Source organism: Miniopterus natalensis, chromosome 15, assembly GCF_054644295.1.
Source record: "Miniopterus natalensis isolate mMinNat1 chromosome 15, mMinNat1.hap1, whole genome shotgun sequence".
Classification (NCBI taxonomy): Eukaryota; Metazoa; Chordata; class Mammalia; order Chiroptera; family Miniopteridae; genus Miniopterus; species Miniopterus natalensis.
This window is the reverse complement of record NC_142095.1, coordinates 24773180-24787718: the sequence shown is the minus strand read 5'-3', so window position 1 is coordinate 24787718 and position 14539 is coordinate 24773180. Positions and strand designations below refer to the sequence as shown.

The following is a 14539-nucleotide window of genomic DNA, read 5'->3' as shown; positions in this document are numbered from 1 at the left end:
GTTCGAACCCCAGTAGGGGGCTTGTAGGAAGCAGCCGATTCACATTGATGTTTCTCTCTCTCCCCCTCTTCCTTTCTCTCTCTCTAAAACAAAATCCATAAAAACATATTTTAAAAAAATAAAATGCAACTATAAAACTATTTCATACCATTTTATTGGTGATACTGGTTTAAAAGTACATGAACTCACACTGCTTGGCAATTTGGGGTGAAGTCTCCCTGGATTTTCTGCTGTTCTCTCTCTCTCTTTTTTTTTAAAGGAAATGTTTCATATTTTAGTACTTTCAGTTGTGTGTTTTCCTTGTTGTTGTTGTTTTAATATGTTTTTATTGATTTTTTTAGAGAGTGTAGAAAGGAGAGGGTTAGAGAGAGAGAAATATTAATGAGAGAGAAACATCATCCATCAGCTGCCTTGGGCATGCCTCCTACTGGGGATCGAGCCCACAACCCAGGCATATGCCTTGACCAGGAATCAAACTGTGACCTCCTGGTTCCTGGGTAGGTGCTCAACCACTGAGCAACACCATCTGGGCTATTTTTCTTTTGTTTTTTGAACATGAGGTTTTTCATTCTGCACTGGACTCTGCAAACTATGTAGGTAGAGATGGGTGAAGTGAGCCACAAAAATATGGGAATTTTCCCATGGAGGTGGAGGGGTGAGTTTGAGAGCAGTGCTGGAGGGCAAGGAGGATTCTGACTCCAAATATGACCCTGGACAGGCTCACCCCAAACATATGTAAGGTCTGGGGCAAGAGTGCAAATGGAACTCAGGCTCCTGGCCCGTTCCCTTCTCCTCTTACTCCAGCTCTACCCTGCACAGTGAAGCGTGTTGTGCACATGTATGTGGATACCCCAGCCCCCATCTGACCCCCATATACACCACCATTTGCCATGCTCTATGCGCCCAGGAGTGGGCCAAATTCCTTTCCAAAGGAAAAGTTTTCAAAAGTGATGGGGCTTAAAGTCAGGGTGCCATGACTATTCCTGGTTAGGTGTTAGGCCTCAGCCCTGGCATATGTGCCCCAAACACACACATCTAATAAAGAGTTAAGTAGGACCGTGTTCCTAGATAAAAGCAGGTCTCCTTGTCCCACCTGGCATGGAGTAGCAAGATGTGAAGCTGCTGGGCACAACTGGCTTGCGGCTCTGCATTTTAATAGGAAATTTTCAGATGGTTAATGAATAAAAGTCAATCTTGCTCTTGTCACCTGAGTCCCCTCCCCTCCCCTCTCCCTGCTGCTCAGCTCCCCTTGGCCACAAGAGAATAAAAGAATGAAGATCTGACAGGTCACTTTGAAAAGATAGTCATTGCTGACTAAGAAAAAGAAACTTCTTTCTCCAACAAAAGAAAGAGCTGGCCATGAGGAGAGGCAAGCAGCTTGCAACTCCTAAGCCAAATCCATGGCTTTGAACTTTACTTGAGGCCTTTTTTTCTTTTTGTCAAACACCCAGATGGCATGGATTCTTTAACTGAGAACACCAGCGGAAGTCTACATGGGTCTTTTCACCGAGATTCTTCTTTTCCCCCTTCTTGCTCTCTCACCTTCTCACAAGGAAAGGATTTACTTGAGTGCTTTTGAGGGAAGATTAAAATAAAATCTTCCCATCTAAAATCCTCCCCATATACTCCCCCTGCAGCTACAGCATCTGCAGACTGAGCTCTTAGCAGAGTGGCCTTTCATCAGTTATCCCCTGGTCCTTCCCTTCCTTCCTCCTGGGCTCCCCCTCTCTTACACTGTCTGACTTCTTCTTTCTCTTACCTTTGGGTCTGTAAACTGTATGGGAAGAGAGTTTCTTCGCTGCCTTCAGATTTTTGAATTCAGCTCTCCCAGAGGAAGTGTAAATGCTCAGCCTTGATAGAGCTGGTTTTGAGCTTCAGGAGTCTTTAGAAAATCGCTCTTGCTTCTGTGTGCTCTGGGAGGGCTGGATTGAAGGGCCTGGTTTCCCTTTCTGAGATGAACGCATTGCCTTCTAGAGATTCTCTAAGCCCACAGGCCTCTTTCTGTGAAGAAGCTCTCTGTTTCATGAAGGGCTCCTAGGCCAAGCTCTCCTGGAGGCCCTATTAGGCTGGGTACAAGGGATGAACACCTCCACCCCCTGTATCAACTTATCTAACAATGCACAAGAGTCCTGTAGAACTAGAGGGAGATTTGCAAAGATTCCCAGAACCTCAAGGCTGGTCAGGGCTTTCAAAACCTGAGCAGTCCCTTTATTTAACCTCTTATGGTCATAGCTCTTTGAAAGCAATGCTCCTGCAAAGAGGCCACCCCAGTGAACTCAACCAACAGGGATTATAAAGTGTTTTTTTTGTTTTGTTTTGTTTTAACTTTTCTTAAATTTTATGCAGTCAGGCTCTCCTGAATTCTGGGTAAATTTCAGATGTGCATCCAGGGCCCTCCATGCTATGTCCCAGCCTTCACCCTTTATAGTCTGCCCACTCACTGCACACTTGTCCAGTGATAGGGATGCAGTTGGTCACTTGGGCTCATGGACTTGTATGGGTTTGCGAGGGCTGCTGTAGCACAGTATGATGAACTGGGTGGCTTAATGCAACAGAAGTTTATTGTCTCATAGTTCTGGAGGCGGGAAATCTAAAATCAAGGTGTCGGCAGGGCCATACTCCCTCTGAAACTGGTAGGGGAGAATCCTTCCTTGCCTCTTCTAGGTTCTGGTGTTTGCAAGCAATCCTTGATGATCCTTGGCTTGTAAATGCATCAAGCTAATCTCTGCCTTTTCAATCACATGGTCATCTTTTCCCTGTGTTTGTCTTAATTTCCCTTTTCTTATTAGGACACTAGTGATTGGTTTTAGGGTCTACACTCAGCTAGTATGATCTCATCTTAACTTGATTACATTTGCGAAGATCCTATTTCCAAATATGTAAGGTAATATTCATCACAGGTATGAGGGTTAGGTCTTCAACATATCTTTTGGGTTAAACACAACTGAATTGATAACAAGGCTCTTCTAGGACCTACACACGATGATTTTATTGGTCTGCACACCCCTTTCCCAACATCACCCAAATCAGCCAGTTTCTACTCAGTTGAGCATACTTGGTACTTTATGGCTTCTTTCATTCTGATCAGACTATTATTTCCTTCTGGAAAACTCCTCAGCCTCTGAGTCCTCATAGCCTTACACATTTACCCATCCACCCATCCATTCGTCCTATAAAGTGTTCCTGAGTACCTTTTATGTGCCCAATTTTACATTTAGTTCATATCTAATCATCTGGGAATCTATTCTTTCCCTTTCTCTAGCCTCAATTGAAAATGATCTCTCTTTACTTTAAGCTTATGGTTTCAAACTTTTATTTATTAAGCCCCCGATCAGAAAAATAAGCCTATATCTTAATGAATAATTTATAGATACTACTGCTAATTAACATATTAAATATAAATAAAGTCTAATTCCTTACTCTAGCAGAGGTCTTTGCCTCTTGCACAAAATCACTGATCCTTGATTGATTGGTTCATTGACTTCTTGACTAACTCTCATTGGGACCTCAGTTCAGAAGGTAAAATTGGCTTGCCATCCTCTGCTAGGAGTGCTTCCACCAGGGGCCCTCACCTTGGGTTTCTCCCCTAGACCCTGAGAACTTGCATCTGGACTCTTATTTCCAGTTCTTCCTCTCCTCCTATGCCCTGGATTTCTCAGGATGGAACAAAGCTACTGTGGGCCCACTTGGGCTGCTCGCACAATCCCTACACCTCGATGATGACTCACCCCTACTTGCCATGTCTCCCAATATCCCCATTTTTGCTCAAGCACAAGCTCCCCCAGCACCCTCCTCTCCTCCACACTGAGGAAGCAGGGTGTGTGTCCAGCTCTGGAACAGTTCCCATGAGGCACTGATCATATTTCCCCCTAATTAACCCCTTGCCACCCCCAGGTTTCAGCTTACATATTCCTTCTTCAAGACCCTTGATACATGCTTGAAAAATGCATCTCCACAGCACCTAACAATTGTAATTACATAGTTAATTGCATAATTAGTCATTTAATGTCTACTTTTTTTGCTAAGAAGGGAATGCAAGGAGCTTGAGAACCACCTGTTTTGTTAACTGCTGTGCTTTGCACATACTAGGTGCTCAATAAATATGTCTTGGCTGGGAGAACAGACAGAAGAGGCACTGCATGGGCCCTCCCCTCTTTGCCCACCTGATCCCACACACCAGGCTCAGAGCCGAGAGATGTGCCCTCTGAGAAACCTGACCTACCCTTTGCTCCATTCCTCAGGGCACGAGCTGGCTCAGACTCTGAAATCCCATCCTGATCTCACTCATGCTAATAATACACTGGCCTTACTAATAATAATTATGCTGAGTCCCTTTCAAAAGGGCATTTCAGTCAGGGCCTGATATCCCTAACTGAGCATCTGGTGACAAAGTGACCCGGGAGAGAGAGCAAAGGAAGGAGGAGGCAGAACTGTCTGAAGAATTACTTGAATGGCAGAGCATGGGGTCGGTTTGAATGATTCCTCCCTCAACTTACTTAATGCTGCAGAAGAATTTCCAGGGGACCAGGACTCGGTTATTCTGGCTGCAATTAAAGGGTCTTCCCGCTTTCCCCTGCTTGTCTTCATTCATCTCCACTTTCCCATCCGCCCAAGAGTTGGCCTATTACCCAAGCTCAGTGACTGAAAGGAGAGCGAGAAATCATAATTTGAAAATGGCCTCAAGAGGGAAGCATGGATGAGAAAGGGAGGGGAAGCATAATTTATGTGTAAAAAGCTCCAGGAACTATGGGGAGACATAAAGCTGGACCTGGGGTTGCTGGACAGAAAGCAAGCAAACCTTGCTCATTCTGAAGGTGGAAGGTCCTAGCCTGAGCTGAAACCTCTCAGGCAGAGGGATCAACCTGCTTAGCAGCAACTTCTTTTAAAAAACAGATAGATGATAGATGATAGATAGATAGATACATAGATACATAGATACATAGATAGATAGATGATAGATAGATAGATGATAGATACATAGATAGATAGATGATAGATAGATGATAGATAGATAGATAGATAGATAGATAGATAGATAGATAGATAGATGATAGATAGATAGATAGATAGATAGATAGATAGATAGATAGATAGATAGATGACAGATAGATAGATAGATAGATAGATAGATGATAGATAGATAGATAGATAGATAGATAGATAGATAGATAGATAGATAGATAGATAGACAGATGATAGATATTTTTAGAGAGGGAGGAAGGGAGAGGGAGAGAGACAAACATGGATGTGAGAGGGGAACATCGATCGGCTGCCTCCTGCACGACCCCTCCCGGGGATCAAGCCCACTATCTGGGCACATGCCCTGACCGGGAACTGAACCAGCAAGCTTTCGGTGCCTGGGACGATGCCCAACCAACTGAGCCACACTGGCCAGGGCAGCAGCCACTTCTTTGGACATGCAAAGTGTGGACTGAAGGGACACTGTCCTGAAGCTCACAGGAAGGATTACCTTTGAGATAATTTCCTGCTTTCTTTGCACCTTTTAAGTACTAAGTACATTATAAGAAAAAAAAATCTAAAACAGTTCTATAGCAGTTGAACTCACTTCTCAGTGGTAATGGAAGGAAGAAGCCCAGCCATTACCCGGCACTGACTCAAGGTTTATGTCTGCATGTGTCTGTGTCTGGACAGCCTGTGTGTGTGTGTGTGTGTGTGTGTGTGTGTGTGTGTGTGTGTGTGTGTGTGTGTGTGTGTGTGTGTGTTTCTCTGTGTGTCCCTGACTGTGCTTTGTGTATCCATGTGTGTATACTGCACTGTATACGTGTGTGTGCATCATTGATGGCAGCCACTTACCACAGACTTTGGAGAAAGTTCACAGAGCCTTCCCGGCCACAAAAGTCTCCAAAAGGACCAAAATCAAAGAAGGACAAGGGCACAGCTGGCAAATAGCTTGAGAAGACGGCTCTGACTCTCACAAGGAAGCGCAGGTGCCCAAGAAACAGCTCTGTTTGAGGTTTACAGAGGGGGACAGAGCAGGGCAGGAAACGTCAACAGACATTAGAAGAGAGAAGGCAAGGAGCAGGAGAAACTGGGGGCCTGGAAGGCAGTGAGCTTCAGAAGCAGCAGAAACACAAGCGGGGAGGAGCCGGGGGCAGGAGAGGAAAGGAAGGAGCTGAGAGGAGCAAAGGGGAAGGGGCTGAGGGAGATCAGAGGCGCCTTGAAGATGGAGTGCAGTTCATGATAAAAACGGGGAGGCCTGCAGGGAGCAGGGCTGAGGGAAGGCATGGAGCAAGGCTGGAGACCTCAGAGACAGCCTGGGGCTCCGGAGGATGGCCAAGTTGACACTACTTTAGCAGAAGGAACCTGGCTGAATACTAAAAAGGGAGGATTTTGCTCACAGAAGAGCTGGATGGGACCTCTTCCTACTGATCAGAAGAGAAGGTGAGCCATGCTGGAGCAGAGCTTGACTTAACGAGCAGAAAGCTGCCAACTGAAGATCTATGGGATCCAGGTGGGGCTCTGTCCACCAATGGGACCAGGTCAAGGGTGAACTTCAGGTTTGTGAATGTGCGTGTGAGCCCCAAATGTAGAGTTAATCAAAGCTGTAGTGCCTTTCCTGGTATGTGTGAGCCTGTTTTTTCCCTCTTGATACCAGGAGACAGGACCAGTACTAAGCAGCTGTAACTCCTGAAGCCAACATTGAGAACTGATCTGTGATACAAGCATGGTGTTCTGGACTGAATGCTCTTGTTTTCCCCAAATTCATCTGCAGAATCCCTAACCCCTAGTGTGATAGTATTTGGGTATGGGACCTTTAGTACATAATTAGGTTTAGATGTGGTCATGAGAGTGAAACTCCCATGATGGGTTCGTGTCCTGACAGGAAGAAGAAGAGAGGCCAGAGCTCTTTCTCTCTCTGCCATTTGAGGACACAGTGAGAAGGAAGCCATCTCACTAAGAAGATTCCTACCAGAAACTAAATCTGCCAAGAGCTTGATCTTGAACTTTCCAGTCTCCATAATTGTGAGAAATATATGTCTGTTGTTAAAGTCACCCAGTTTGTGGTGTTTTGTTATTGCTGCCTAAATAAACTAAGACACATGGGAAGGCTAATTTGAACACCCATAACAATATTCAGAAATATACCTGCCAAAAAGAAAGCTGTGTAAGTCGTACAGGTGTTAGAGCCCAGCCCAGCTCATTTATCTGTCCCTCTTAAAAGATGGAAATGTTAGGAGCTATTCAGACCTCCTCTCTAGCTTAGTGGGTTTATTCCAATCACAAGAAAGCACAAAGGAAGGAATTTTATCTGTTCATTGTTCCAGGAGCCAAGTGGGAAGAAAATACTCCCAGAGTTAGAAATCGCAATTTAAAACAGAGAAAAGAGACCTGGGCAAAAAAGTATGGTAGAGAACTAAGATTGAATGAGAGATGAAGTCTGAGGGCCTACTAGGAAAGACTAGGAAACTTTAATAGCTATTAATGATGTCTTCATTTATTAAGTAAATCAAGATGTAATAGAAGATGACGATATTAAAAAATACTGCATGGAGTAGAGCAGTGTTAAGGACTGTTTTATGGAACTGTTGATTGAGGATAATAAACTGAAGGTTCCACTTTTGGTTGGAAAAGTGTACTTCTAACCAGCAAACTCTCCAGCAAATAATAAAATACAAGAGAAGAGAAAAGAAAACAAAAAGTGAGAGGAAAGAAAATAAAGGAAATAAAGGAAAAACTACCTAAGGATTCCAGAAACTGAACAGCAAGAAGTGTATTTTACCTTTTGCAGTTTTTCCCAGAGGGGTCTTTTCACTAAGTCTGACCCTTGGCTAAAACTCTAATTTAAAAAACCACCCTTTTTTTGGCTGGAGGAACCAAGGGAAGGAATCTAGGATAACCAGCGCTGCTGAAGAGTTGGGGAAGAATCCCTGAAAACACGAGAGGCCAGGGAAAAGGAATCCATATTCTAGGTATAAACTTTTCTCAATTCTCTGGCTGATCCTTGAACCGTGCATGTATGAGACAGACTGAAAACCACAGAAACTGAGCTGTTGCCCACTGCAAAGAGGACAGAGTCCTCAGGTTGAGTCAAACTAACCAAGTTACCTTCCTGCTAAATAAAAAACCTCAACACTATTGATAAATGTAACAGAATCTACAGTCTCTACATCATAACCTTCATAATGTACATAATCCAAAACTACTAGGCATATACATATATATATATATATACACACACACACACATATATATATATATATATATGTATAACCTGATCGAAAAATAGGTAGAGACATGTATAGATAATTAACAGAAGAGGAAACAGAAGTCCCAGCAGTTGTGTGAAAAGACATTAATATCTCTAGCAGTCAAATGAAAATGCAAATTAAAACAAAATGAGGTATCATTTCTCCTCTTTGGATTGGCAATTTTTTAAAGATTGATCAGCTCCAGTGCTGGTGAGGATGCTGGAAGACCGGCACCACACACTCCTGGCAGAGCGTAAATATTGACAACTTTCAGAACAGCCACCGGCAGCAAGAACACCCAGAAGACGCACAAGACACAGACTCATAAGCATAGTATGATTCCACCTTTATAAAATCAAAATTTTCCAATTTTTGAACAAAGAGAAAAATGTGAAAGGAAGCATCTAATTGTTGAAATGGATGTTTCAGGACAGGTGTTGGTCAACAAAGTATGGCCTGGTTGCCAGATCTGGCTAGTCACCTGGCTCTTTACAGCCCATGAGCTAAGAATGGTCTTGATACTTTTCTAAAGGGTTACATTTTAAATGGTTATGTAATTTTCTACATAATAGCCTCATTTTGCTTCTTGACCAGCAAAGCTTAAAATACTGACTATCTGGCCTTTTAGTTTACTGACCCCAGCTTCAGGGGAATGTAGATTCTCAGTTACCTTTTTCCTCTTATTTCTCTGCATTGTTTTCATTTTTATAACAATGATAACTTTGCAAGTGTAAAGAATACGCTGTTGCAATGGACAATGGACATGAGGAGATAAGAGGAAACCAGGGGGACTAGTTGGAAGCGACTGTACCAGTCCAGGCAAAAGAGAATGGTACTTTGGAAAAGAGAATTGAGGGTGGGGGAGGGTCAGGCAGAGAGCTGAAAAGAAAGGAAGAGATTTTATAAGAACCTATAGGAGTTGCTGAGGGATTAGACATGGATGGTGAGGCATACAGGACAATCAAGGCTGACGCCTAGGTTTTGGTCATTATTTGAGTGATACGAGTACTGAGATGGAGAGAGTGGGGAAGGGAAATTGGAGAGTAAATCAAGGGCTCTATTTTGGACCTTGGGAAGGTTCTAGGAGGAATTGTGTGAATGAGGCAGTTGGACAGAGATGATTAGAGCTGCCTGGGATGTGGGCAGGGAGGCAGAGCAGGAAAAGCAAATTTAAGAGTAGATCATGTAGATGGTACTTGAAGATATCTGGAAGCAATGGAAAGGGAGGAGGGAAGGGAACCAAGAGTCTAGTCGGTGAGACAGTGCCAACCTAACTGGAGCCTGTTCCCTGCCCACAGATGTCTCTGATGCCACTGTCCAGCTGTTTGGATTCTCCCAAATCATCTGTTCCAAAATGTCTTCTTCCCATTGGCCAAGAAACACCATGGGTTCAGAGTGGATGCAGACCCTTCCTCACAGCCTGTGCCCCAATGCTTGTCTGGACAGCCAGCTGCCACTGCTTCTCCCAGATGGATGGTTCCGAGCACCTGCCTTCCCCAGTGGAGAGGTGAGTTCAGGTCCCAGTTCTTCAGAGTATAACCCTACCGTGGGTCCTTGGACATGTGTAGCCACCATTTGCTCAAGTCATGCTTTTATCTGAGAATACCAAGAGGGACTCACCAAGGAGCTGGTGTAGGTGGGGTCTGAGGTGTCATCCTGGAGGTAGCGGGAAAGGCCAAAGTCAGACACCTTGCAGACCAGGTTACTGTTGACCAGAATGTTCCTAGCCGCCAGGTCCCGGTGCACATAGTTCATCTCAGCCAGGTACTTCATGCCAGCAGCGATGCCCCTGAGCATCCCCACCAGCTGGATCACCGTGAACTGTCCATCATTTTGCTGTAATAAGACACAAGGGGCATCAGGATCAAGATGAGCTTCGGTGGTTAAACAAAAGCCAAGGTGCCATGGCCTACTGCTTGTCAGCCTCTCAGCGCTGGGCCAGCCGCTCCCTGCCCCCCCCCCACTGCCGACCTCACCCCTCTCCTTGAACGCTCTGTTCTCTCTCCTTGCCGAGCCCTGTCAATTTCATCTCCAAATTATATCTCAAATCTATCCACTCCTCTCCATCTCCACTGCCACCACCCTAGCCAAGTCATTGTCATCCATCACTTCTAACAGCCACCGTGAACCTGCCCCCCCACACCCCATCCATTCTCTACACTGTAGCTAGAGCCATCTTTGTAAGACATAAATCAGGGCATGTCACTCTCTGGCTTAAAGCTCTCTAATAGCCTCCCATTGAATTAAGGTAAAGCTCCAAACTCCTTAGCGTGGCCCAAGAGACCCCATGGGATCAGCTAGTGCCTCTCCTTTTGCCAGTGTATCCCTCATGCCTGCGCTAAGCCACAGTGACTGCTGGCCTGTCAATCTTTCTCCACACCAGGCTCTTCTTGCCTTCAGGCCCTTACACATGCGGTTCCCCCTGCTTTTCTCCACTATCAACACCTACCTGCCTTTCAGGTTTCCCCAGAAAGGATGTCTCTGTAACTAGTCCCTTTCCTTAAATATATTTAGCACTTTCTTAGTACCTTTCAGTGCATGCTCTTATTTTTGTTCTTGGCACATATCACAACTTTTAATTTGTGGTGTATGTGTATCTATTTCTGCTGCTTGACTCTAAGCAATTTGAACATAAGAACCCTCCCTCTTGTGGTCACCACTGTACTCTTAGTGCTGAGAGCTTTAATGTAGGTAGAAAAAGCTCAGTAAACATGCTGAATAAATGACTGGTACATCTCTCCCTGTTTCCAGAATTAAATATTAAAGCATGTTGCTTGGGTACTACCAGCCTATCAGCCCTGATGCTGGGATAACCAAACCAACCTTACAGGGATGGGTGGTGCAAAAGTGCACACAGTGTCTGGCACAGGGACCCTCCTAGTGAATGGGAGCGATTGCTGCTCCTCCTCACACCAACCTGCAGTGCTGCCCTCTTGCCAATCTCCAGTGGGCTCAGTTTCTTGGGTGGATGCCCACCTCTGTGGTTAGATAACAGACTCTTTAGTGAATAATTCTGTGCCATCCTCCTGCCTCCCCCAATCCCCTGGGTCTTGGCTCTGCACATGCTGGTTAAATAAGTGAACCTTGGGCCATGTTGCTAAGAACACATTTTTTCATCTGGTCCAGCCATAGCTGCTCCCCAAAGGGCTATGAGTTGTATTCTATAAGTAGAGCATGGCCCAGGCATTGAAATGCTTGGACTAGGGGAGAGGTGGAAGGAGGCAGACACCCAGGGTTCAGTCTAGTTACTTGAACACTGGGCGAGGCAGTCACTTCCTCTGCCCCATTGTCCTCATGTGAAACGCAGGACACATAAACAGTGTAAGGAGCTCCCATTTATCAAGTACCTACTGTAGGTGAGGCGGTACATAAGGCACTCATGTGCATTACCTCATATAAATATGTGTAGGACACATCATGCATGCATGTGGTCCTGCAAAAGCATTTTCTATGCAAAAATAAGTATGAAAAAATAAAAGTGCTCTTATAAAACTACCCTGTTTATGAGAGAAAGCCCCAATAATCAAAAAGTCTAACAATGCCAGCATGGATTGAAGACTATTCCTCATGAAAGATGGTGTTTACCAGGGTTAAGCCCCCTGATCAATTGAAGGGCCGGAACAAACTGACACTCCCTCCACTCCTTCCTGAGACTCCTGCCAGGGGAGGACCCCCAAACACACTAGAACTGACATCCCCCAAATTCCAGGCTGTTTCCAACTCAAACCTTAACCACCTCCCTAGAATGCTTCCTCCACAATATTTTCTTCTAACCAGCTCCAAAAGAAAGTGCAGAGCTGCTTTTTGGAAATGGACTGCTTTTCAGCACTTGGTGCCCATCTACCAGAGCTGGATGTGTAGTGAGGGATGCAAATTCTCCTTCTTGCTAATGAACTTCAGTCAACACCTCTTCAAGAAGTTACCAAGCTAGCACCATTCCCTTTCTCTAAGTAGGTCTCTGGGGATCTGCCTCCCCAGAAAGCTTTCATGCAACTTCTGTATATTAGAAACTGTATTCTCACTCATCCTGGAGTCACAGGGTCATACATTTTCAATTCAGATTGTTACTTCTTCTCCATGAGTGTAGACAACAATGCTGTTGAAAACGAATGTCTCCCTAAAGAAGCCAATTTGTATACAAATGTTGAGGGAGGCCCTCGTGGTGGTTGTAAACAACTTTGAGAAGAGGAATATTGAGAGAATGTGCAGCAACAGGTCTATGTTTCTAAGTTAAGTCATTCAAGTCTTCATAGGCCTGTTTTATTGTCTGATTTGTTTTAAAATTTATATCAGTCATCCTTGCAGTTTCTGGGGCCAGCAAAGGCCCATAAGTAGCTAAAAGTCCAGCTTTGTAGCCAGACAGACCCAGGTTGGATCCAGGGTCTGCTGCTCACTGGCTGCGTGCTCTTGGTCAAGTTATTCAACCTCCAGAGCAGTGATTTCCACATCTGTAAAATAGGAACACAGTGTCCATTCTTCATAGGGTTTTGGTGAGGTTTGATGAGATGATACATGTAAAAGAGCTTAGTTTAGTGCTTAGTGAATACTAAGAGAGCAGCAATTATTGCTGGTATTATCAGCAAGGCCATACTGTCTCACAAATCAGTTCTTCCACGTACCTGGGATGGCTGGTGAGAGAGACTGAGGACACCTGGGGCCAGAACTGTGGGTTTTGGGGGGGGTGTGGGAGACATCCTAGGATCATTGCCCTTGGAGAACCTAGTTCACAGGCCATTCTAAGCTCAACAGGTTGGCATCTGTAATAGTCCCTCCCCCCAAAGGTAGTAGCATATGATCAGAAACTAATGATGCAGGCCAAAAGTTTGGATCAATTAATCAACACACATTGATTTCTTCTGTTACTTGACTCTTGAATGGCAAGTCATGCTTCATAGATATGTTCTAATCCTTAAAACTGGTTCTGTGAAAAGCAGGCAATAGTATACATTTTTTTAATAGAGAAGATAAATTAAGTCCAGAAAGTTTAAGAGACCAGCCTTCAATCACTCCGTGTTGCTTGGTTTTATAACGAGATTCTAAGTCCAGAACAGCAATTATGTCTCTACTGACATTCTATCTCTGATCAATTGGCAATGGCTGTCTCAAGTGCTGGGTGGAGAATAAGGCTGTGTGTACGCTTCACAGGAAAAGAAGCCGTGATTGATTAATGTCTGCCATGGCCATAGAAATAGAAAGTAGAGACATTTCTACCACGAGTATGCTACACTCATCTGACTTTTAACTCCTGTCCAGTGTCTTTTCCACTGGAACATGTTGACTTTGCAAAGGCCAATGCACTTTCTTTAGGATCTGCAGGGTAAACACATATCCTGATAAGACTGGGTCATGCCTGTCGAGTTCATAATCTTGGCGAAATATAAAGATATAAGCATATTAAGCTTTTCTGACATGTTCAACAGTTTTATGTTCATTTCATTGGTGTAACTCCCCAGGAAGAACTTGTGGGAATATGAATATCAGCATATAAAGACAAAGAAGATTTTTAAAGAAGAGATTTCTTAGTGACTTCGGGAAAAGATCTGCCATGCTGAGCACATGGTGAAAGCACAGCACAGAGAAGAAATACAGCCTCAGTGAAGTGATTTAAACTTTCTTCCCTTCATAAAGTGCTTTCTGCTGAAATTGCTTTTCTGCAAATTCACTGAAGCCACTTGCTGGCCCTTTTATTAGACAGGAAGGATTTAGGTATTTCAACTTTCATTGACAAATCCACTTCAGGAAATGAAACCCTTATTTGATTTGTTTGAAGAGAATGAATCAGATTTTTTTTTTTTTTTTTTTTTAACTGAAAGAGCCCTTTCAAGATCATCCAGCTCAATGCCTTCAGTTTATAGATTGGAAAATCGAGTTAACAGATTTGTTCAAGGCCACAGGGTGACTCACAGCAGAGCCCAAAGCAGAACCTTGGTCTCAGGACTTCCAATCTGGTGTTCTCTCCCTGACATCTGGGTGCTGTTGTCTGGTTTCAGCCCTTGAATGAGCTTCCCTGGTGAGAAATGTCTCCATTTGTCACTGCTCAGTGACTTCCAAGAGTCTTTCAGTTATGACCATCTGTGAATGAACCAGCAGCAACCAGAAGGTCAAGCTTTAGGCACTAAAGCCTCACAGAGCATGTCGACCTTGTTGGCTCAAGCATGGGACATTGATGAGGTTCAGGGGTTGCCACTAAGATTATGGAAGAGCCCCTGGATTAAATCCCCTGAATTTGAATGTCAAGAAGGAAATATTTAATCATAGATTTGCATGCTACATAATATTCATGGCATAGACATTTGGAAAAAAAATGGAAAATAATGAATGTACTGAAT

At 44.2% G+C, this 14539-nt stretch overlaps 1 protein-coding gene across 1 annotated transcript in view; it reads right to left on the bottom strand.

The window, feature by feature from the left end:
* EPHB1 (EPH receptor B1) overlaps positions 1-14539 on the bottom strand; it is a 392210-nt gene that overhangs the window by 29857 nt on the left and 347814 nt on the right. The window contains exon 12 of the mRNA XM_087824947.1: positions 9831-10046. Coding sequence (XP_087681073.1) covers positions 9831-10046 — 216 coding nt within the window. The remainder of the gene's footprint in view (positions 1-9830; positions 10047-14539) is intronic.